This window comes from Caloenas nicobarica, chromosome 15, assembly GCF_036013445.1.
Source record: "Caloenas nicobarica isolate bCalNic1 chromosome 15, bCalNic1.hap1, whole genome shotgun sequence".
Lineage (NCBI taxonomy): Eukaryota > Metazoa > Chordata > Aves > Columbiformes > Columbidae > Caloenas > Caloenas nicobarica.
In genome coordinates, this window is record NC_088259.1 from 9,181,535 (window position 1) to 9,202,287 (window position 20,753).

A 20,753-nucleotide genomic window follows, 5' to 3' on the forward strand; every position below is an offset into this window, starting at 1 on the left:
TGTCAGAGCCCTCGTGCCATCTCTGCCCCGAGTATTGTCACCACTGCAGGTGCCCTGTGTCCCTGCGTGGGAACAGGGACCTGGGGTCATGGGAAAGCTTGTCCCGTGCTTGGAGACTGGTGGGAAAGGGGCTTTGGACCAAGGGGATGGAGCAGGAGCAGGCTATGGGAAGCTGCCTGCTGGGAGGGAGGGTGTGCAGCACAAATGTGAGCAGGTGCCTTAGCCTTGGAAGTGGAGAAATCCCTCACCCTGCGGCATCCCAGCGTTTCTGGCCTGTGGGAGGCAGGCAGGGAGCACAGCCCAGATGTGAAGGGGATACAGGCCACATCTGTCCTCGCACAGGTGGCCCCAGCGTCTAAACCGATGCCCGGTGCAGGGGCTCACTGCTTCACATGGCTCCCGTCTCCCTGGGCCCTTTCTCTGCCTTCACCTCCTCTCTCTGTTGTTTCACCCACAGTTCCCCTGCACTCAGGACCCGCGGTACCGAGGCGATGTCTCTGCCGGGGAGCAGACGCTCGTCCACTGGATCACGAAGGTGAATATGCTTCAGCCTCTCACCCCCGGGACTGGGCACCAGCGCCCACCTGGCACCTCTGGCAGCAGGGAGGGACCGATCCCCCACCCACCAGCTGCCACTTTGCAGCACGAACCCCCAGACCCACTTTTGGGGGTGGTTGCATGTCTCTGCTCACTGCACAGCACTTCTCTGTTGGTGCATGCAGCCCCTGAGCGCTGCACCCACTGTCCCTCTGTCCGTCCTGCTGATGGGACCGACCCCTCTGTCTGTCTGGGCAAAGGCAGGTGGTGGTGGGTGGACCCAGCCTTGAGGGGTGCTGGGGTGGGGGCGGCGATGCTGGGAGGTGTAGCCCTTGAAAAGCCTCTCCCTGAGCTAAAGGTCAGGAGGGGAAAAAAAGAGAGAAGGGAAAAAAAAGAGAGAGAGAAAAAAAGAAAGCGTTTATTCCCCTCCAAATGTCTCCATGACCTGGGATGCTGTTATTTAGGTACCGGCTGCCACCGGCAGTGTGGGCAGAGAGAAGAGGCAGCTCTGCCCGAGTGTCGGTGCTGAGCCGACAGCCTGAGCTCTGCTGGGTGCTCCCAAGGGACTCCCGGTGCTTGGGGTGCGGGGATGCCGCAGCGGTGGGGGGAGCGGGTGGGCAGCCCCCAGCCGTGCCTTTGCACCCCATCGCTGTGTCTGTGCCATTTTGATCCCTGCTGTTTGTTTTGTCCTTTTGTCTTGTGTGTCCTCCTCGGTGTGGTGGTTTGGCAGCCGCGGGCTGTATGGACGGAGTGGCTTTGCCTCCTTCTTTAAGTCTTCAGCACCCTCAGCCACTCGGCCTGAGACACAGCCTCTTCTCCCTGCCTCCAGGCGCCCCTCGCCCCCCGGGAGGGACACCTACGGCACCTCCTCGCTGAGCAGCAGCAGCAATTCGGGCTCCTACAAGGGCAGCGACAGCAGCCCCACCCCAAGGTAACCCATCACCCGGCTGCCGGTGCCCGGCTGGGGACAGGAGCGCAGGGGCTGGTGGAGCGAGGCTGTGCCCGTGGTGCCGGAGCCGGCGGAGCTGCTGGTGTGTCTCGCCAACACCCCACTGTCCTCCTGCAGACCTCTCTGCTGCTGTTGTCCTGTCTTCCCTGTCCCCCCACCTGCCAGCCCGGTGCCCCGTCCCTGCCCCTCTGTCCTGCCGTGGCTGTGGCTTGCACGCTGCACATGTCCCCCCGCTGCTGCACCCCAAGGGACACGCTGGGTCCTTGGCGACCAAAGGCACGCTGGACAAGAGCTTTGTTTCCATCCCCTTGTGCTGCCCGGCCAAGGTTTGGCAAGAGCTGGTGTCAGCCCCGCTGCTCCGCAGGGATCTCCCGGCGAGCTGGGGCATGAACAGCCGGGCACCGCGCTGCGGGACGGGCACCGGGGCTGTCCCCAACCGCCTGCCAGCTCCCACAGGTGGCAACACATCTGGGAGGACTTCAGGGGCGTCACAAGGTCACGGTGCTGCCTGGCTGCTCCAAATGTGATGCTCCTGTCTCTGGCTGGAGGCTGCTGGTGCTGCCTGTCAGCACGCACAGGGGTTTTGGGCCACCCTGCTGCCATGCCGGAGCGTTTCGTGTGGCACGCAGCTCTCTGTGCCACCCAGCCCTGTTCCCTGGCCAGCCCCTCCTCACCCATGCCAGTGCCAGCACCGGCGGGTGGGTGACAGCCATGTCCCCGCAGGCGCTCGGCCAAGTACAACCTCTGCAGCGACAACCATGGGATCAAGCCGCCGACGCCGGAGCAGTACCTGACGCCACTGCAGCAGAAGGAGGTTTGCATCCGGCATCTGAAGGCGCGCCTGAAGGACACGCAGGAGCGGCTGCAGGACAGGTGAGTGCAGGGACAGCGGGCACAGCCCCCGGGCATGGGAGCCACTGGGCAGGGTCCCAGCACCAGCCACCAACACCCACGGTGGCACTTCCCACGCGGGACTGGTCCTTCTGGGTGCTCTCAGTTCCCAGAGCTGTGTCTCGTCCTCGGGCTCGTGCCCTGGCACCAGCTTCACGGCTTTGCAGCAGCATTGCAGGCACGCAGCGCGCTGGCATTGCCGCCCGTCCAGCTGGGGAGCCACAATTTGGGGGCCACAGCACCCATACCTGTGGTGGCTGCACCCTCCCCTGCATCCCTGGCTAAGTCTCTGCCACGGTTTTTCTGAATTTCAGCGTCAGAGTGTGGCTAATCCCCATCTGCTCCTCTCGGGCTTAGGCACGTCCTCGCCGGCGTGCCAGCTGCCACGTGCCCGCCCGGGGCACCTGCCTCTCCCCACGCAGCCCTGGGCTGTGTGTCCACTCCAGCAAGGGACCAAGCATCCCTTTGGAGGGTCCCTGAGCATCCCTCTGGCCGGTCCCTGAGCATCTCTCCCGAGGGTCCCCGAGCCCCCGGATCCATCTCTGGATCCAGCTGTGGTTGTCACCGGGAGATCTGGCTGACTCGGCACGGGGCAGGTGAGGATGTGGCTGTCCCCGCAGCCCCCTCAGCATGGCTGCCGTGCCCTCCCCGTCTCTCGTAGGGATGCTGAGATCGAGGACCTGAAGACGCAGCTGTCGCGGATGCAGGAGGACTGGATCGAGGAGGAGTGCCATCGCGTGGAGGCCCAGCTGGCGCTGAAGGAAGCCCGCAAGGAGATCAAGCAGCTGAAGCAGGTCATCGACACGGTGAAGAACAACCTGCTGGAGAAAGACAAGGGGCTCCAGAAGTATTTTGTGGACATCAACATACAGAACAAGAAGTTAGAGACACTGCTGCACAGCATGGAGGTGGCGCAGAACGGGGCGCTGAAGGAGGAGGGGGCCGGCGAGTCGGCAGGGGGGTCCCCAGCCCGCTCCCTCACCCGCAGCTCCACCTACACCAAGCTGAGCGACCAGGGGGCTGGGGACCGCAACGTGGGGGGCTCGCAGACCATCTCGCTGGACGAGGGGGCCGACAGCGGCTTCGTGGGGGCGGAGGAGGCTCCCGGCCATACGGACCCACTGGAGGTGGGGAATGACCCCAGCACCCGCCTGCCCCCCAGCACCACCTACGAAAAGCTGCTGGGGCTGCGGGGGGGCGTGGAGGCGGGGGTGCAGGCCAGCTGCATGCAGGAACGGGCCATCCAGACGGACTTTGTGCCCTGCCAGCCCGACCTGGACACCATCCTGGAGAAGGTGATGAAGTCCCAGGCTTGCAGCTTGGGCAGCCCCACCTCAGTCTGGGTCTCCGAAATGGAAGACGTGATGCCCGTCCCCGAGCTCTCCAACCCCACTGGGGCCATGGACCTGCTGGTGGCCGAGCCCGACGCCGCAGCAGCAGGTGCTGGGGCTGAGGGGGGAGCCCCCTGCAACCCTGCGGTGCAACAGCCCCCCAGCACCAGCCCCTCGGTGGCCATCGCCTGCGCGGCGGAGGAGGAGGTGACCGAGGCCACCGGCTGCGAGGCTGCCCCGGCCAAGAGCTACTGGAGCCGCCACTTCATCGTGGATCTGCTGGCAGTGGTGGTGCCGGCTGTGCCCACGGTGGCCTGGCTGTGCCGCTCGCAGCGCCGGCAGGGCCAGCCCATCTACAACATCAGCTCGCTGCTGCGCGGCTGCTGCACCGTCGCCCTCCACTCCATCCGCAGGATGGGCTGTCGCCCTGTTGCCAGCCCCGGGGGCAGCACCCAGCCCTGACACCCCCGCATCGCCCCCCACCCGCCCCCACGGACCCGACTGCTGATTGTAAAGCCCCGGCATGTCCCCATTCCCGGGGTCCTTCGTCAGCGCTGGCTCATTATGCAGCCCCAGGGGGAGCGGGAAGGGGGCAGGGGGTGTGTGTGGGGATGTGCTGTCCCCCCCGGCTTCTTTGTCCCAGAGGAAGGAAAGGACCATTGCTGGAAGAACGGTGTCAAGCGGTGATGGGGGTACGTGGCACCGAGCACCACGCAGCGACCCCCTGCCCCACGGACACGGCTGCTGCAGAGGGCCCGGCTGCTGGGGGTGGCTGCACCCCCAGGGGGGCTGTCCCCCTTTGTTGCAGTCACGTTCTGGTTGTTCCTGTCCTGCCACATACGGGCGATGGCGAGGAGCCCCTGGCAGCAGGGAGAGCCGGGGGGCCACAGTAGGTGCTGGTTGCACCACGACAGCAAAGTCTGAGAGGATGGAGGGAACCTGCCCAGACACAGGGACTGGTTTGGGGGACAGTGGGACCCCATGGCACACCTTCATCCCAGCCCACTCCAGTGTCTGTCCCCCTCCCTTGATCCCTCTCTAAACCACCCATGGATGGGAGATGCCTCCCACACTGGGACAGAACCCTGGGATGGCTCTGGTGGCACCAGGCAGCCCCAGGGGAGCCTCGGTCCCTCCCTTTGCTTTGCACTATGTTCACTTTTTTTTTTTTTTTTGGTACAGACTGAAGCCCTGGTGTTGGGGGGCTGAGGCAGCAGCAAGTGGGGAGGAACCCCCAGCCCTGGCTCTGGCCGCTGCGCAGTGGGACTGGGAGCTCTGGCAGTGTCGGCAGCAGTGATGCCGGTGATGCTGCCCTGTGCCAGCGCTCGGGGATGCCTTTGCCGGGGGCAGCGAGGGTGCGGGCAGTGGGGTGCAGGCAGGGCTGAGTGCCTTTGCCTGCCCCAGCTGAGTCCTCGCTTTGCTAGTGGACTCCAGAAAAAAAAAAAAAAAAGCCTTTTTATTTGAAAAGCAAAGACAGCAATGATTGCTCAGCGGGGGCTGGCAAGGTGCGAGACTTGGGGCTCCCCCGGGTGCGCGGTGCTCCCGCCCCCATGAATGTCTGTGGTTTCTTTGTGACTTGAACTAACGGTGTTTCCCCCTCCAACCCCACTCTGCCACCCGCGGGTGCTGCGGCCGGGTGCCCTGGGACCTGGTGATGCTCCACGTGCCGGCACCCACCATGTCCCGCATCCCCCGCGCTTCCCCACAGCCCCTGTCCCACACGGGGGGTGGCGGAGGCAGCAGCATCGGCTGCCAGGTGAAATGTTTGGGGAGAAACGGTGGCAAAGCAGCCAGGGCGGGCGCTGTGAGCAGAGCTGGGATGTACGTACGCCTCTTGTGCAATGTATTTGTGGATCTGTGTACACGTCTGTTAGACTATCCAAAGCTTTGCCAAGAAATAAATGTAACGATTATATTTGAAAGACAAATCTATATAATATATTTTTTAAATACAGAACTGAAAAAGCTGTAACCCCCCTTTTCTTGTTGCCCCTGTCCTGTACGCGCTGTCTGTGGTGGATGTAATAAATGTCGCTGGGTCTGTGTCTGCTGTGGCTGGAACCAGCCTTTGGCATCAGCCCCGAGGGGCCTGGCCCGAGCAGGGACACGGGGGGACATGGAGACCCCGGGACAGGGGGAGGCATGTGCCCCATCCCTGCTGATGAGGGGGAGGTGAGGACATCCCCGGCTGGGGGGTCCCCCCATGCCACCCAGCAGCCACCAGCTTCTGTAGAGTCGAGGGGTTTTGTGCTAAAACAGCTTATTTTGGAGGTGCTGGGGGGGTACCTTCAGCAGCCCCTCTGAGCTCCAGCGTCAGCCCCTGGGATGGCAGCGACGGCGTCACAGGTCGGGGACGGAGTGGTCCATGGCCGACTTCATCAGCCCCGGCGAGAGCCTGGAGACAGGGACAGGCGCTCAGTGGGGACACCCGGGGGGGCTCCTGGGGAGGTCCCTGTGGGGCCACAGCGAGCTGGGGGGGGCACCATGGCCCCGCGGTCTCACCGTTTGACCATGTGCTCGTAGATGACGGTGGGGATGATGGTCAGCGTGACGACATTCCCGGCCCCCGCCAGCACCTCCGAGAGCTGTTTGTCCTGTGGGAGAGAGCAGGGAGGTCCAGGGGGTGTCGAGCTCTCCCCCCGCCAGCAGTCCCTCGTGGCTGCCCTGGCCCCATCCCGAGCACCCCCAGCTGTGCACAGCCCCCACCTTCATGCCGATGACGTTCTGGCCGTTCACCTCGCAGATGTAGTGGTGGATGAGGAGCCCATTGCGGGCGGCAGAGCTGTCCTTGGCCAGCGCCACGATCTTCCCCTTCTTCACCACGACACCGGTTTGGCCACCGCTGTCCTTGTGCAGGGTGACAGTGCGCTGGAAAGGCCTGTGGGGAGAATGTGGTCAGTGCTGGCAATGTCACTGGCAACGTCACCGGCAATGTCACCGGCAATGTCATCGGCATCGCCTGCCCGCTCACCTGTCCCGCACCACCATGACGATTTTCTCTGGGGACGCCTTTTTCAGCGCCCGCTGTGCCTTGTCGCTGCTCCAGCCCGTGCAGTTCTTGCCGTCGATCTGCAGGATCTGGTCACCGAAACGCAGCCCCACCAGCGCCGCCGGTGAGTTGGCCTTCACCAGCTGCACGAAGATGCCCTGGGGACACGGAGGGAGCAATGGCACACGGGCACCGGGCAGCCATGCCATGCCAGGCACCATGTCATACTGTGCCATGTCACATCGTGACATGCTGTGCCACTTAATGCTACACATTGCCATGCCATGCTGCACCGTGCCATGTCACGTGGCTCTGTACTGTCATGCTTGTGCGATGCTGTGCCCTGCCCAGCCATGTCATTGAATCACAGAATCATTTTGGTTGGAAATGACCCTCAAGATCATCGAGCCCAACCGTTCCCCCATCCCTGCTACTACCCCATGTCCCTGAGAACCTCATCTCCATCTGTTCAACCCCTCCAGGGATGGTGACTCCACCACTGCCCTGGGCAGCCTGTTCCAGTGCCCGACAGCCCTTTGGGGAAGAAATTGTTCCCAAGATCCAACCTCAACCTCCCCAGGTGCAACTTGAGGCCGTTTCTTTGTGCCCCTGTCTCCCCTCAGCTCCTGTTCTCCAGCTGAACCCCCAGCTCCCTCAGCCGCTCACATCACACTTGTGCTCCAGCCCCTTCCCCAGCTCTGTTCACTTCTCTCAACTTGCTCCAGCACCTCAAGGGTTTTCTTGGTGTGAGGGGCCCAGAACTGCCCCCAGGATTTGAGGTCTGGCCTCCCCAGTGCCCAGCATGGGGGATGGTCACTGCCCTGGTCCTGCTGGCCACACCAGTGCTGGTACAAGCCAGGATGCTGGTGGCCTTTTTGGCCACCTGGGCACATGCTGGTTCATGTTCAGCCACTGTCCATCAACATCCCTATGCTGTACCATGCCATGCCATACCACGCCATGCCATGCACAGCCCCACAACAGCCCAGCCGCTCACCTGGTCAACATTTTTGAGGTGCAGCCCTGTCTTGCCCCGCTCGTCCTTGCAGAGGTGGATCTCCCGCACGCCCGGTTTGATCTCTGCCCGCCGCAGCCCCGCATTGTTCCCGCTCAGGGGAGCAACCAGCTGGCCCGGGGAGGGCTCGGCAGGGGTCGGCTCCTGTGGTGGAGATGGGGGTCAGCAAGACCAGCGGGGACATGGGGTACATCAGCCCTCAGGGGATGCTGATCCCTTCCCCGGGCAGGACGGGGCCCCAGAGGGACCCCCCTGCCAGTGATGATGTGGCACAGGGACCTGCACAGGGCAGGGGGAGCCGCCAGCCCCAACACCTACGGTGCTGCCTTCAGGGATCAGGTTCTCCTGGAGCTCCTTGCTGGAGAGAGCCAGCCCCATGTAGTTCTCCAGCTCGGCCAGGTTGGGGTACAGCACGGGCGGCACTGTGGGACACACCAAGAGTGGCCTCAGTGCCTGTGGTTCCCAACCCACCACCATCACCTCCCTCCCAGGAACCCCCCCAGGCCAGTGGAAAGAAACCCCCATATCCCGTCCCCAACCCACACACTGAGCTGTGGGTTCTCAGCTGAGCCCCCTGCACAGTGATCATGGCTCCCCCTGCCCGTAGGCAGCCCCTGGGTGGGGGGAGCTGGCGGCAGCTGTGTTACCGGTGTTCGAGGGGAGCTTCGGCTTCTCCGCAGCCACCGTGGTGGCAGGTGTCCTCACCGCGGCAGCTGCCTGTGCCTGCTGAGAGACGGGGTGTGCTGCAGGCTGTGTCCCCAGCCCCAGGGACCCTGCGAGGGTGGGACCCCATTGGGCTTTGCTCCCCCGTCCCGTAACGCCGCTGACACTGACCTGCAGGATCTGGTGGCCCTTCATGTCCTCCAGCGAGGGGTAAAGTGTCGCCATGGTTGCTGCCGAGCCTGGGGACGGGGACAAGGCGGTTCAGGGCTGGGGAGCCTCTCCCTGAGCATCCCTCCTGGCTCACGTGCCTGGCTCCGTGTGATGGAGATGGGCTGTCACCCAGGGCCTCCGGAGTGACTCAGGGACATGTCACAAGGGCCATCACCTGTGCCACTTCCCAGGAGCTGGGACATGGGTACCCTGGGCATTGCTTGGTTGGTGGCAGGTCCTGCTTCCCATGGGGCCATTCCCTCATCCCCTAGACGTGACAGCGGGATGTCCCATGGGAACAGCCCCCCCGACTGCTCCTCGCTGCCTTTAAACCCCCATCAGTCCCCCCCGCGCCCCAATGCCCTGTGCTGTGCCCATGGCAAAGCCCAGCCCTGCATCACTGTGTGCCCCAAAACACATCGCCCAAATCTTGGGGCACAGAGGCCAAATCCAGCCCCAGCTCTGAGCCCCGTGGGGACCGGGCAGGGTCCTGTACACAGCCCAGGGACCACAGTATCCCCCTCTCCCAGCAGCACCCCTGGAATGGGGAGAACCCCCAGCCCCAGCCCAGCTCCCTGGTACTCACCTGCCAGCAGCTCCCAGCTCCGTGTCACTCTGTGTCACCCTCTGCGGGGCCCCAGAGCTTTTATAGCCCTGCCTGGCCCAGGGAAGGGCCAGGCAGCCTCAGGTGACCGCCACCCCCGCAGGTAGGGCACAGGTGAGGAAGAGGAAGGTGAACACAAAGCTGCACAGGGCCCTGGCACTGCAGGGATGGGGACAGGGATTGGGATGATTTTCTGTGGGTTGGGGCATTCTGGGGGAGCAGGGATGGGGCTGTGTCCCCCGCTCCCTCCCACTGTGTCACCAGCCCTGCTGGCAAACAGCACATCGCTTGTCCCCACCGCAGCCCTTATGTCCCAACCTGGGCCACTGCAGGTGGGTGCCACAAACTGGTGACCGGGGGGTGCTGGTGGGGGGGCAGAGGGGGTGCCCCACAGTGAGCAGCGCTGCGTGGGTGGCTCCTCCCGCTGACACCACTGCCCGGGCACATGGGGCTGACGTGGCCGTGAGGGTGACGCCATGTCCCGCACCCTTCCAGCTGTCACTGCTGTCCCCAGGGCACGCGCCAGGTGTGACAACCCCGTGGGAGTCCCACACCGTGGGTGGAAACACGGCAAGTGCAGAGCTCGGCTGAGTCAGGGCACGAGGTGGACATGGGCATCCCACTGCTGGGGACATCGCCATGTCACCCTGGGACCCGGCACCCACCTGCCACATCCCGCTGACAGCGCCAAGGAGGCCACGGGCCACCGTGTCCCCTCCTGCAGGCACCCAGCTGAGCCCCAAGCCGGTGGCCCCAGCCCAGGAGCTCGCCGGCACAGGGCCAGCCCTGCTGTGGAGCAGCAGCCGGGCACGTCCCAGCTCCCGGTGCCAGGCTGGGAGGAAGTGTTTTATTTACTGGTGCTATTTTCAGCCTGACGGATCCCTCAGCCAGCCCAGGATGGGAGCAGCCCGATGGTGACAATCACAGCTGGGAGCAGGGACACATCCCACAGCAGCCCAAGAAGGATCCACCCCGGGGTCTGTGCTGTCCCCAAACCCTCATCCCTGCCGAACTGGAGCTGGAACCACAGCAGGGCTGCATGGCCAGGGGGCTGCCAGCCCTAAGCTCCCCCCAGCCCTGGCTCATCTCCAGCCAGAAGCCACAGCACCACCTGGCACTCGTTAATGATTAAAGCAAAAAGCTTTGCAGGAAGATAAACCCAAACTCATCCCAAGTTTCCACCCAGAAGTGGTTGCAGCAAGGGGCAGAGTGTAATGCTGGCACCCCAGCAGCTCCCTGTTCTACTTAATTGAGTAGCAATTACAGGCAGTGCTAATAGCTGCACAGCCTGACCCAAATCTCACACAAGCCCATGCATACCTTGGGGTTCCCAAATAGGGGCTGGAGCCCCATGGCTGCTGTTGCCCCCAGTGCCTTCCCCAGTGCCCCCATTAAATACAAACTTTGCTCCAAACAAATCCACTCATGGGCCGGGACTTGACATGTTATTGATCACAACCACGTTATCAGTCACAGCCATGTTATCGATCGTGGAGCAAAGGCCATTGCGGAGGAGCTGGGTGCCAGCAGCCAAGCTGCAGCAGCACAGGGCAGGAGCGGGGGCTCGGGGGGTCCCACCGACCAGGCACAGGGGGAATCACTGAGAAAAGCACCAAAAAAAGCCCCAAGAGGCTTTTCAGGTCCCTGGTGACCTGGCCTGCAAATACCGGCTGCTAGATGTGCAGTGTCACACACTGCAGCATCCAACCTCCAAAAGGGACCGAAATAGATACACAGAGACATTGACACGTGGCTCCAGAGCTGGGGGGACACAGGGAGCACATCTGTCTGTCCTTCCCACTCCCAGTCCAGGCTGAGTCACAGCCACAATGGCCAGAGGCTGAGAGGGCAATGCTTAAGAGGTTATGGTAAGGCAATTAATTATGCAAATTCCAGCAGGCCTCCATTACCTTCCCACAGAACCCAGTGAGCCCCAGGTGTCCCTCTGTGCCAGGGCCAAGCAACCAAGCATCACCCCAAAGCCAGCATAGACAGAGGCTGCGTCCTGCTGCCACAGCACCCCAAAACCTCAGCACAGCACCCACAGCACCCCAAAACCCCAGCACAGCACCCATAGCACACCAAAACCCCAGCACAGCACCCGCAGCACTCCAAGATCCTGGCAGAGCACCCGCAACACCCCAAGAGCCCAGCACAGCACCCCAAACCCCCAGCACAGCACCCACAGCACCCTAAGAGCCCGGAACAGCACCAGCTGTGCTGAGCGACAGACCAGGAGAGGGAAAAACCTCCGAGACACCGGGCTGAGAAAAGCCAGCATAAAGCGTTTTTATTGCAATAATAAAACTTGATATCTTTATGCAGTGGAGAAGGAAGTGAACGGCAGCAATTTCTCTTACCGAATGACTAGGCGGGGTGGGGGGTAGGTGGGACAGCAGCAGGGGAAGCTTTGCATCGTGTGAGACCAGGCAAGCGGCGATGACCAGCATCAGGTGTCAGGAGAGAACGGTCAGGTCTGCTCGGACTGGGGACAACTGGGCTCTGATGGTTCCTTTCCAGCGGGGGAGGGAGGGGATGGGGGCATTTTCTTTGAGCCGACTCCCTACCAGCCCCTTTCCCTTCCTCTGCTGTTTTTCTTTTTAGCTAAAGAAAGCTCAATGCAAGCTACTGAATTTTTTTTTGGGGGGTGGGGGGGAGGAGGGCGGGGCTCTGATGTAAACCCATCTCCAGAAATGCAAACTGGGGCTGGGGTGGGGGTGAAGGCAGGTTCACTGTGAGATGGCAGAGTGAAGCAGGGCCAGAGCAGCCCCCACCTTCCCCGGAGCGACCCCCCGGGGAGCCGGGCCAGGCCCCACAGGCCCCCCTGCCAGGCAGGGACCTACACACCATCCTAACGCTACTTCGCTCTCCGCATCCATTCAGCCTCACTCTGCTATGGCTTTTGCAACAGCAGCAATTTCTGGTTTGAAAACACTGTAGAGATCTGCACCAAAACAAGTAACTACCGGGTTTCCTTTTGCTCCAATGAGTCCTATCTATGGCAGCCCGTCTGTGCTACTGGTAAAACGTAGTCTACACCTGAAACTAAAATAAGATTAAGAACTTGACCCAAATAGAGTTGAGGTTTACGGCGTATAGTTTAAAAAGACATAAAAACACGATACAAGGAGGAAGAGTCAGAGGCAAAGCTTAGTGACCAAAGGCATTCAATCGGGTGTCAGGTTATACAATGAGTGTAGTGGACGATCGGGAAAAGCTCCGTACAAAGTCATGTGCACTCTTCTTGAAGCTGAGATTCTGGGTTCCTCCATGTGCCAAACCTGCTGGGAGAGAGGAGAAGCAGCATGAGAGAGCTGCCTGCAGCCTGCCTGCTCCTTGCCTGCTTGTTGCCTCCTCGCTGCCTGCGGAGGAAATGGGCAGAGGAGGGACCACGCTCATGGCAAACCACACTGTTCATTTAACGAAGCCAAGCCCCAAATGGGGAGGGGGAGCACAGCCCCATCCTGCCCATACCATCCTTCTCAAACCCCCCACTGCCACCACCCCATCCTTCCTCCCCACACCCACCTGGGACCAGAGCTGGGGCCCTGAGTGTCCCCCAAACCTCAGCATCCCCCCACTGGCACCCCTCTTACCCGAGGCCAGGGTGCTGGGGTAGGTCATTCCAATTTCATGAGCTCCACGTCAAAAATTAGAGTGGCATTGGGTGGGATGATCCCAGGGTGGCCGGTGGAGCCGTAGGCGTAATCTGGGGAGATGGTCATCTTTGCCCGCTGACCGACACTCATCTGCAGCAGGGGAAGAAACATGGGGGTGTCAGGAGATGGGCACAGTCACCAGGTGAGCGACAGCGAGAGGGACACAGACCTGTCCCAAGCTGGACAAACTGGAGGGGACTGAAGAGGAGAGGGAGGAACATCAGGAGGGAAAGGCAGGGAGCACGGGCTACAAGAGCAGCAGGGGTTGGGATGTTCCTCACACGAGTGTTTTTAGGACAGGCAGGAAGGGCTGGACCATTCCCTAAAGCCACCAGCACCCTCGTGCTGTGTCCCCAGTGGCACACAGCGCTGGCTGGTGTCACTTGCGCAGGCACTGCAGCCGCGCCGTGCCCACCGGGCCTCCCTGTGCGTGGGCTCCGCGGGGAGCGGGGGGCCCGAGCGCTCCGTTCAGAGCTGACTCAGCACAGAAATGTCACTGCTGAGTCACCAACATGCCGTAGGTGTTCCCAGGGCCCGGCCCTGCTCCATTCCTGCCATCTGGCAGGTGGCAACGCAGAAGGTGATATTCACACCCACACCTCCCAGCGCCGAGGGGGCGGAGGGGCGGAAAGCGCAGGGGAATTAAAGAAAAAATAATAAAATAAAATAGAGAACGAGCTGCACGCAGTGATTTCTGCCCACGCCGCAGCTCCCCAGCCCCGCACGGGAGATGGCGAGAGGCACCTGAGCGACTCCTTCCTCCCAGCCGCGGATCACCTCCTGCTTCCCCATCACGAACTTGAAGGGCTTGTTCCTGTCGCGAGAGGAATCAAACTTCTTCCCATCCTCCAGCATACCTGGGGAGAGGGGGATGGAGACGACGGTGACACAGGGGACACATGCACGCCTGTGACCTGGCAGCCTGAGCAGGTGACAGTCACACCGGGAGAGCTCACATAGCCCTGAGTCAAAGATGTGTCGCGGCTCAGCCTCCTTTGCCCTGGGCAAACACCTGCACGGGGTGGCTTGGAGGGGAAAAACCCATCAGAAACCTCCCCAGAGCAAGATCCAGCTGGGCAGGACCAGCCCTGGAACAGGGCACGATTGCTGTTTCAACCCAGAGAGGAGCGCTCCCCTGGGCTCCCGAGGATGGAAAAGGGGGAGCAGATGGAAGGGAAGGGGAAAAAAACCCTTCCCCACCTCACAGCACCACTGCCAGACGTTTTGCAGGCAGCAGGATCAAGCCTGGCACTTCCCATCCCACCAGCAAACACCCCTCCTGTTCCTTGCCACGGGCAGCCTTCCATCCTCAGGCACCAAAACCACAACTCGGGGCTCCGGTGCCCCCATCTCAGCTCCTGCTGGGCTCCAGCCCTCCCCGTGCCCCCTGACATCCCGCTGCCAAATCGCTCCCGGACCCGGGAACGATGACGGGGAGCAGCAGCACCAAGCGCTGGACATAGTGCCTGGGGCAGCTCCCGTTCCCCCCGCACACACTGTACGGTGAGGGCTGAGCCAGGCTGATATCCCCAGGGCTAAATATAACTCCCCAACACGAGCAAAAGAAGAATTTCCTCCCCTCCCTTGCTCCCTGCCTGACCTTCTTGGGGAATCTCGGAGCTGGAGCTGCCTTATAGGAGCAGCAACTCCGCCGGACAGCGGAGTTGCTGCTCCTATAAGGCAGCTCCAGCTCTGTATTAATGCAGCCCTGCAATAAGAGCAATAATAAACTTTCCTTCACCCCACGAGCAAGAGAAAATGCATTCGCACAAAAGATGCCTTGGGGCACCTCAGCCTCGGCTCATGTCGTGACAGCGGCCAGAGCGAACAGCACACAAACCACAAGGGTGATGGGAGACACCGAATGGAAAGAATAGGAAAAAATACATCACCTTTGCAGAGGCAACAAGCACCAAAACCTCTTGGCTGGCAGGAAGATTTAGGAGGTGGGGTCCAGCAGCCCCATGATTCAGTCAGTGAGTAAAATTAAGCTTTTAATTTCACGGGAAAAAAAAAAAAAAAAAATCTCCCCTCTAGGGCTCTGAGCATCGGCACCAGCTCAGCCGGTCAGGCTGCAGCCCTGGACTTTGGAATAGTAAATCCGGAGTTTTCTCATTTCCTCCTTTCCAGGGTAAACCTCTTGCTGCTGAACCTGCTTCCAGCCCCGCTGGCAGCGCTCCCCGCTCTCCGGCGCTGGCTTTGCTCCCGCCTGGCAGAGACGCTGGCAGCAGGGACACGGGACGGGCCATTCCGGCTGGCACAGGCAGCGCCGCTGGGCCGTGACACGAGCCGACCCCGAGCTCAGCGCCGAGCCCTCGGGCGCTGCAATGAGCCGGGGCGGCTGCAGAGGGACAGGGGGGACACCTCGTGCCTGCACCCGCAGAGGAAAAACCCCCGAGGACAAGACAGCACAACCCCGTTTGTCACAGCACACAGGGACCTGCGGGGCACCAGCCGCCTGCAGAAGCGAATTGTAGTTAATGCCCCATTTGGGGGAATGTAAATACCGTCAGCGGTATGGGAGGTGCTGCAGAGCCAGTGCAGGAGCGGGTGGCACTGCCTGTCCCCGCGCCAAGCTCACCTGCCCAGGTCCGGCCTCGGGAAGGGATCTGGAGCTGGCAGCGCCCTGGTCACAGGACAGAGGGACTGAGGGACAGAACTGGCTGCAGCACCCAGAGGATCGATCCCTCGGGCTGCCCCGCACTGGGAAGGTGCAGATTGCACACAGGAGCTTGTCCTTGCGCCCAGCATGGGGCTGCCGCGCTCCCCCCACCGCGTCGGCAGAGAAAACAAAGCGGCTCTGATGCCTCGGAGACAGCGTCCTCATCTCTGGCACTTCCTCTGCCCATGAGGCTCCCGGGAGATTTCTCCAGCTCTGGACAAGCACGAGCAACCATTTCCTCATCCCTGAGCATGGAGATAACGAGATCTCAAAGCTATTACAGCAGCAAAGCATCCACTGGCAAAAGCAGTTGCCCAGCCAAGGCCCCTGGAGGAGCAGACACCCCCCAGCATGGCTCCTTGCCCATGGCCAACACTGGCCCCATGAGGATGGCAGAGCCCACAGAGGTGGGTTATGGACCCGCCTGCCCCAAGTGAAAGATCTGACCCCCTGGAGGTCTCACCAGGGGTCCCGGAGGAACTGGGGCGAGGAAAAGCAGGGGGCTGCGGCAGTCGGGGATGGAGAAGGGGGCTCCCGAGAGCAGGCCCGGCTGGGGACGGCAGGCAGCGCAGCTCTGCCAGGTCTCTGCCACACTTGGCAGGCAGCAGCCGGGAGATGCCGGCTGCAACGTGCGATTTGGCTCCGGTCCCCCCACCCCCGGGATGGGCAGAGGTGGCAGAGAACGGTGCTGGAGCAGGCAGGGGCAGCCCTGGAGATAAACCTGCACGTTGGGGTTTTGCCGGTGGGATGTGGAGCCCCACCCGTTCCCCCGCCATCACCAGCTTCCCAAAACAGGCAGGGGCAGGATGGGAAACCCTTCCTGAAAGCCCTGGGACACCCAGGCAGCTCCAACCCCCTGCACTAGGACAGGGCTGCCCAGCTGAGGTTCAACCCTCCTCCACCAGCACCCTCTGCCACATGCTTTGCACCCCAGCGCCAGAGCTGCCTGCACCAGTGCTGCCCATCACGCCCCGCATCTGGATGCAGGACGGGGCTCTGCGGGGACTGGGGGTTTTGAGGGAAGGCGCTGAGCTTCCACAACCGCTGGGCAGCCACACACCTCGGTAGGAAACATCTCTCAACCACAGAGCGTTTGCTGCTGCTTGAGCGTGGCAGCACCCAGACATGGCAGTGGGGGGACCCACCGCCCCGGGTGCCGCGCAGGCAGCACCGAGAGCCAGCAGCCGAGGCTGCCCACAGCCTGCGGCAATGCCCGGGTGCTGGGAAGGACCGTGGTCCCCAGGCATACAGATCTAGGGGGGTCAGGGCTGCTGGCCCCCAACCCCCACCTGCTCACTTCTGCACAGTCCTCCTGCCCCGCACCAGTTGCTCCGAGCAGTCTCGAACACATCGAGGAGCTTCATCCTTGATTTAGTTCCTTTAACAGCCCTTTGTGGCAAATTTCACATCGCAGGCTGTTTCAGACACCCCACCGCACTGTCCTTTCTCCCCATGCCTTCAGACATGACCTCCTGCAGAAAATGGGGACCCGGGACCAAAGGAAGGGGAACGAGCTCCCACCACGCACCTCCAACTCTGCAAGCCCAGCATGAGCAACCAGGGACCTGGAGCATCCTCCGCTGTCTCCTCTGTCCCCAGCACAGCCCTGCTGCACTGGGGCCATCCGTCTGTCTGTCCCTCACCTCTGGGACAAAGCAGCTGCTTTCAGTAGGGCCAGAAAACACCAAGCAGGAGCCTGGGCATGAGCAGAAGCAGCCACCGGATGGCTCCACGTGCCCGTTCACCCTTGGACCACTGGGGTTCTTCTCCCCAAATGTTTTGGGCTTTTTTGTTGTAGCTGTTTTTTTTAACCGAGTCACTGCACATCCATAACCCAGCAGAGCAAGAGCTGAATCGCTGCGCACCCATCACGGTGCAGCACGGGCTGGATCTCCCTGGCATCGGCGGGTTTTGGTGTGAGAGCAAAGGGTGGCCGGGGACAGAGCTGGAAGGAGCTCGGAGCACAGCACCCCCAGCGCTGTGCTCTGCTGCTGTCCCTGACACCACTCAGGGCTCCGTCAGCACTGTGACAGGGCCGGCAATCAAAAGGTTTCTACCTTTTTGCCGTTTTCTGGCCTCTGGCAGGGCCGGCTGCCGGGAGCTGCGCTGCCAACACGGGCACCTGGAGGGGTTTGATTTCTGCTGCCTGCTGAGGTGGGGGGGCAGAAGCTGCCTGCAGAGGAACTGGGGGAGTGAAGGCCAAAAGGAGACAATAATAACAACAAAAACAATTTAAAAAAAAAAAAAAGAAAAGGAAATTGGAGAACCGCTCCCACGCGCAGCGGATCGCTGCTGGGGAGGGTCTGTCAGGAGTGAGACACCATGGAGCACTTTGCCCGAACACGGGGACACGAAGGCGGGAGCCGTGCCAGGCGGGGGCAGGGGCGGGTGGCAGAGCCCCGGCAGCACCGCGGGGACGGGAGAGCCGGTGCCGGGAGGGCAGGCGGGTGGTGAGGCTGGCCCCCCGGGAGCACTTGACGCCCTGCCAGCTTCCCTTTGTTCTTCCACCGGAGGAAACGGGGCGGCCGGGGGAGCCCGAGCCGCTTCCTGAGGGAAGGGGAAGGCCGGGGGAGACGGAGGAGCAGCAGATGGGCTGGACGCCCACCCGGCTGTGCCGGGCCCCGCTCCGCAGCGAGGGGCACCCCCGGCCCCCCACCACGGGCAAGGGGAGGGCGGAAAGAGGAATTGGTTATTAGCAGAAACAGCCACAAATGGGTCAACTCGTTTTTACCCCTGGAGCACAGCGACAACCCTGCTGAGCTGGAGCTGTTCGAAGGGTGGCTGAGGGGGAGAGGAGACCCCCGGGGTGACATTTTTGAGGGTCCCAAGGTTGGGTTCTTTTCCACCGAGCTCAGAGAAGGCTGCTGGAGGACATGGTTGGAGCACGACCCTCCCTCCCTCCCTGCCCTCATCAAAATACTACACCCCAAGCCCTAACAGCACCTGTGCCACCACACCAGGGTCCCCCCAGGACTGGTGCCCGCGCTGCCCACTAAAAGCATCCTGGGGTGGGTTGCGGGTCTGGGTCTGCCCCACGGGCACCCCAGTGTCACCCCAGGAGGGAGAAGGGGCTGGGGCAGCAGGGACAGTGCTGGGGGTGCAGGGACCCTGCTCTGGCACAGCAAACCCCGAATCTCGGGGGGGTGACACCGGTGTCCCACGGGAACACCCAGTGTGGGGGCTCTTGGCTCGGCTGCTGCCCTGGGACCCCCCCAGGGTCTCCCGGATGCAGGTGTGGGGGGGTCCCGCCTGCCAGGGGTGCCCCTGCCCACCCCTCGGGCTGTCTGCCCGTGCACCCCAAACCAGAGGGCTGCACCCACGTGAAAGCCGCCCCATAGACCGGGCCGTCGGGGAAACGGCTCCCATGGGGGCCCCCCCACGGCCACGGGGCACAGCCGGGACCCCCCTCCCCGGGAAACCTCCAGCTCCCGGCCCCACGGGGCGGGACGGGCCCCCCGGCTCCCCCGGGAGCGCCGCGGCCCAGCCGGGCCGCCCACACGGGCCAGGCCCGGGGTCCCCGCAGGCTGCCGGGGCACCGGGGCGGGGAACGGGCCCCGCTCCCCCATCGCGTCCCTCGGTACCGGGCCGGGCGGGGGGACCCTCCCGGTGTCGGCGGGGCAGCCCCGCCCTGCAGGCCCCGCGGCGGGCGGCACTCACCCGTGTAATGCACCACGCAGGTCTGGCCGCGCTTGGGGAACGTCCGCCCTGCGGGGAGACACGCACCGATCAGCCCACCGGAACCGGGACCGGGACCCGCACCGGGATCGGCACCGGGACGGGACCGGCCCGGCGGGGAGGGGAGGGGGGAGGAGGGCAGGGCACGCCGCGGCTCACCGTCGCCGGGGGCGATGGTCTCCACATGCACGCCCATGCCGGTGCCGGTGCCGGTGCCGCTCGCGCACCCGCAGCGCCCGCAGCCCGAGGGAGGAGGGGCCACGTGTGCGCAGCCGCGGCCGCCGCGCCGCCATAGAGCCCGCCCGCCCCCCGCCTAGAGCGGCCCCGCCCCCGGCCCCCGCCGCCGCCGCCATCTTCCGCGCTCTGCCCCCCCAGCCCCAGGCTCCTTCCTGCCCGGCCCCGGCCGCCATCTTGGCACCGCGCCGTTGCCAGGGAAACGCGGGGCACGCAGTGAGGGAGCGGTCCCGGGTCCCCCCCGCTCCCCCCCCCGCCTTCCCGCCGCAACCGGGCCCCGCAGTGTCACCGGGGAACCCCCAGGGCTCGGGGCCGTGCTGGCTTTGCCCATTTCTCCGCCATTTATAGGCCCGAGAAGCCGGGGCCTGGCAGCTGCGGGCCCGCCCAGGCCGCGGGGCAGGCCCGGCCCCGCCGCCCCGAACCCCCGAAGTGTCCGCACACGCACCGGCTCCAGACACGACTTTTAAATATTTCCACAGTTCCTAAGCCTGGGCTGTGCCTAAACTGAGAGTGTTGGCCACATGCAATGATGGCAGTCAGAGACCATCCAAGATAATATTTTATAGATATTAACGCTGCTCCTCACAGCGTTACTGGGGCAATGTGCCCCAGCAGAACACACGCAGGTTTGAACAATCTCGCATTCAAAATGACTTTCTTATGGGAACAACTGCAACTACTTTCTTTTTTTCTTTTGGTCAAAAAAAAAAAATTGCTCCAGGCACAGGATTTTTGCCTCAAAGTGTCCTATTTCCCTGCTTCAAGGAGATGAACTGGAGTGTCCACAAGGGAACAGAAGTTCCAAGGACAGCCAAGGGACTGATACAAAGCCAGTATTTTCAGCAAGTGCGTTAAAATGGGACAGAGGAGGATGAGACTCTTAAAATAACAGATCAGTTGTAATTGCCTCTATTCCTCGCATCTTTTAAACACTCATATACCAACATGTTTTTTTTTTCCTCACTTGATGCCATAGCATTATTTCTTATGTTAAATCTGTGACACACAGATGGTGCCAGTGGTCCTTCCACAAACGCACTTGTGAGCGGGGCAGATGTGCGAGGCCCAGAGTCCAGAGGAAAATTAACGGGGGAGGAAAAGGGACCCGCTCGCGTCCCTCCCGATGAACGCTGGCTGTGTGAAGAGCTGGGCGCCGGTGAGAAACCGAGATCTGAAAGGGGAAAGTCCTGCTCCCTGTAAGCCCACGCTAAAGCCCTCGCCCTGCGCAGACACACACACGTCAGCCAGTGTGGCTCTTGCCCTGGGTGGGGTGTTTGGTGGTTGTTGTTTTGTTTTTTACTCCTTGGCATAACCTGCTCATCTTACCAGCAAGG

At 62.5% G+C, this 20,753-nt stretch overlaps 3 protein-coding genes across 4 annotated transcripts; 1 reads left to right on the forward strand and 2 right to left on the reverse strand.

Moving 5' to 3' along the window:
* Positions 1-475: 475 nt before the first annotated feature.
* SNPH (syntaphilin) lies at positions 476-4,170 on the forward strand. The gene is made up of 4 exons (XM_065645842.1): positions 476-535; positions 1,367-1,468; positions 2,210-2,359; positions 3,039-4,170. Exons 1-4 carry the CDS (start codon positions 492-494, stop codon positions 4,168-4,170), a joined length of 1,428 nt encoding a protein of 475 aa, XP_065501914.1. The 5' UTR covers positions 476-491.
* A 1,534-nt stretch (positions 4,171-5,704) lies between these two features.
* SDCBP2 (syndecan binding protein 2) lies at positions 5,705-9,187 on the reverse strand. The gene is made up of 9 exons (XM_065645740.1): positions 9,172-9,187; positions 8,547-8,614; positions 8,360-8,435; positions 8,031-8,134; positions 7,695-7,856; positions 6,680-6,855; positions 6,415-6,586; positions 6,211-6,302; positions 5,705-6,103 (listed from the first exon to the last, which is right to left on the reverse strand). Exons 2-9 carry the CDS (start codon positions 8,598-8,600, stop codon positions 6,049-6,051), a joined length of 891 nt encoding a protein of 296 aa, XP_065501812.1. The 5' UTR covers positions 8,601-8,614; positions 9,172-9,187; the 3' UTR covers positions 5,705-6,048.
* A 2,267-nt stretch (positions 9,188-11,454) lies between these two features.
* FKBP1A (FKBP prolyl isomerase 1A) lies at positions 11,455-19,454 on the reverse strand. 2 transcript variants are annotated; one of them, XM_065645649.1, is made up of 5 exons: positions 19,345-19,454; positions 19,168-19,215; positions 13,593-13,705; positions 12,786-12,938; positions 11,455-12,470 (listed from the first exon to the last, which is right to left on the reverse strand). In XM_065645649.1, the coding sequence occupies exons 1-4, from the start codon at positions 19,379-19,381 to the stop codon at positions 12,810-12,812; spliced, it is 327 nt and encodes a 108-aa protein (XP_065501721.1). In that variant the 5' UTR covers positions 19,382-19,454; the 3' UTR covers positions 11,455-12,470; positions 12,786-12,809. The 2 variants fall into 2 exon arrangements, with proteins under 2 accessions (XP_065501721.1, XP_065501720.1); XM_065645648.1 differs by having other exon boundaries at positions 11,455-12,473; positions 19,345-19,438.
* Between the last annotated feature and the right edge of the window lie 1,299 nt (positions 19,455-20,753).

Coding starts and splice junctions, on each gene's coding strand:
- SNPH (XM_065645842.1), top strand. CDS start 492: ATGTCTCTGCCGGGGAGCAGACGCTCGTCCACTGGATCACGAAG. Junction 1,469..2,209: donor GACAGCAGCCCCACCCCAAG/GTAACCCATCAC, acceptor ATGTCCCCGCAG/GCGCTCGGCCAAGTACAACC. Junction 2,360..3,038: donor CAGGAGCGGCTGCAGGACAG/GTGAGTGCAGGG, acceptor CGTCTCTCGTAG/GGATGCTGAGATCGAGGACC.
- SDCBP2 (XM_065645740.1), bottom strand. CDS start 8,600: ATGGCGACACTTTACCCCTCGCTGGAGGACATGAAGGGCCACCAGATC. Junction 7,857..8,030: donor TGATCCCTGAAGGCAGCACC/GTAGGTGTTGGG, acceptor TCTCCACCACAG/GAGCCGACCCCTGCCGAGCC. Junction 6,303..6,414: donor AGAACGTCATCGGCATGAAG/GTGGGGGCTGTG, acceptor TCTCTCCCACAG/GACAAACAGCTCTCGGAGGT.
- FKBP1A (XM_065645649.1), bottom strand. CDS start 19,381: ATGGGCGTGCATGTGGAGACCATCGCCCCCGGCGACG. Junction 19,216..19,344: donor GACCATCGCCCCCGGCGACG/GTGAGCCGCGGC, acceptor GTCTCCCCGCAG/GGCGGACGTTCCCCAAGCGC. Junction 12,939..13,592: donor GGGAGGAAGGAGTCGCTCAG/GTGCCTCTCGCC, acceptor CCCCTGCTGCAG/ATGAGTGTCGGTCAGCGGGC.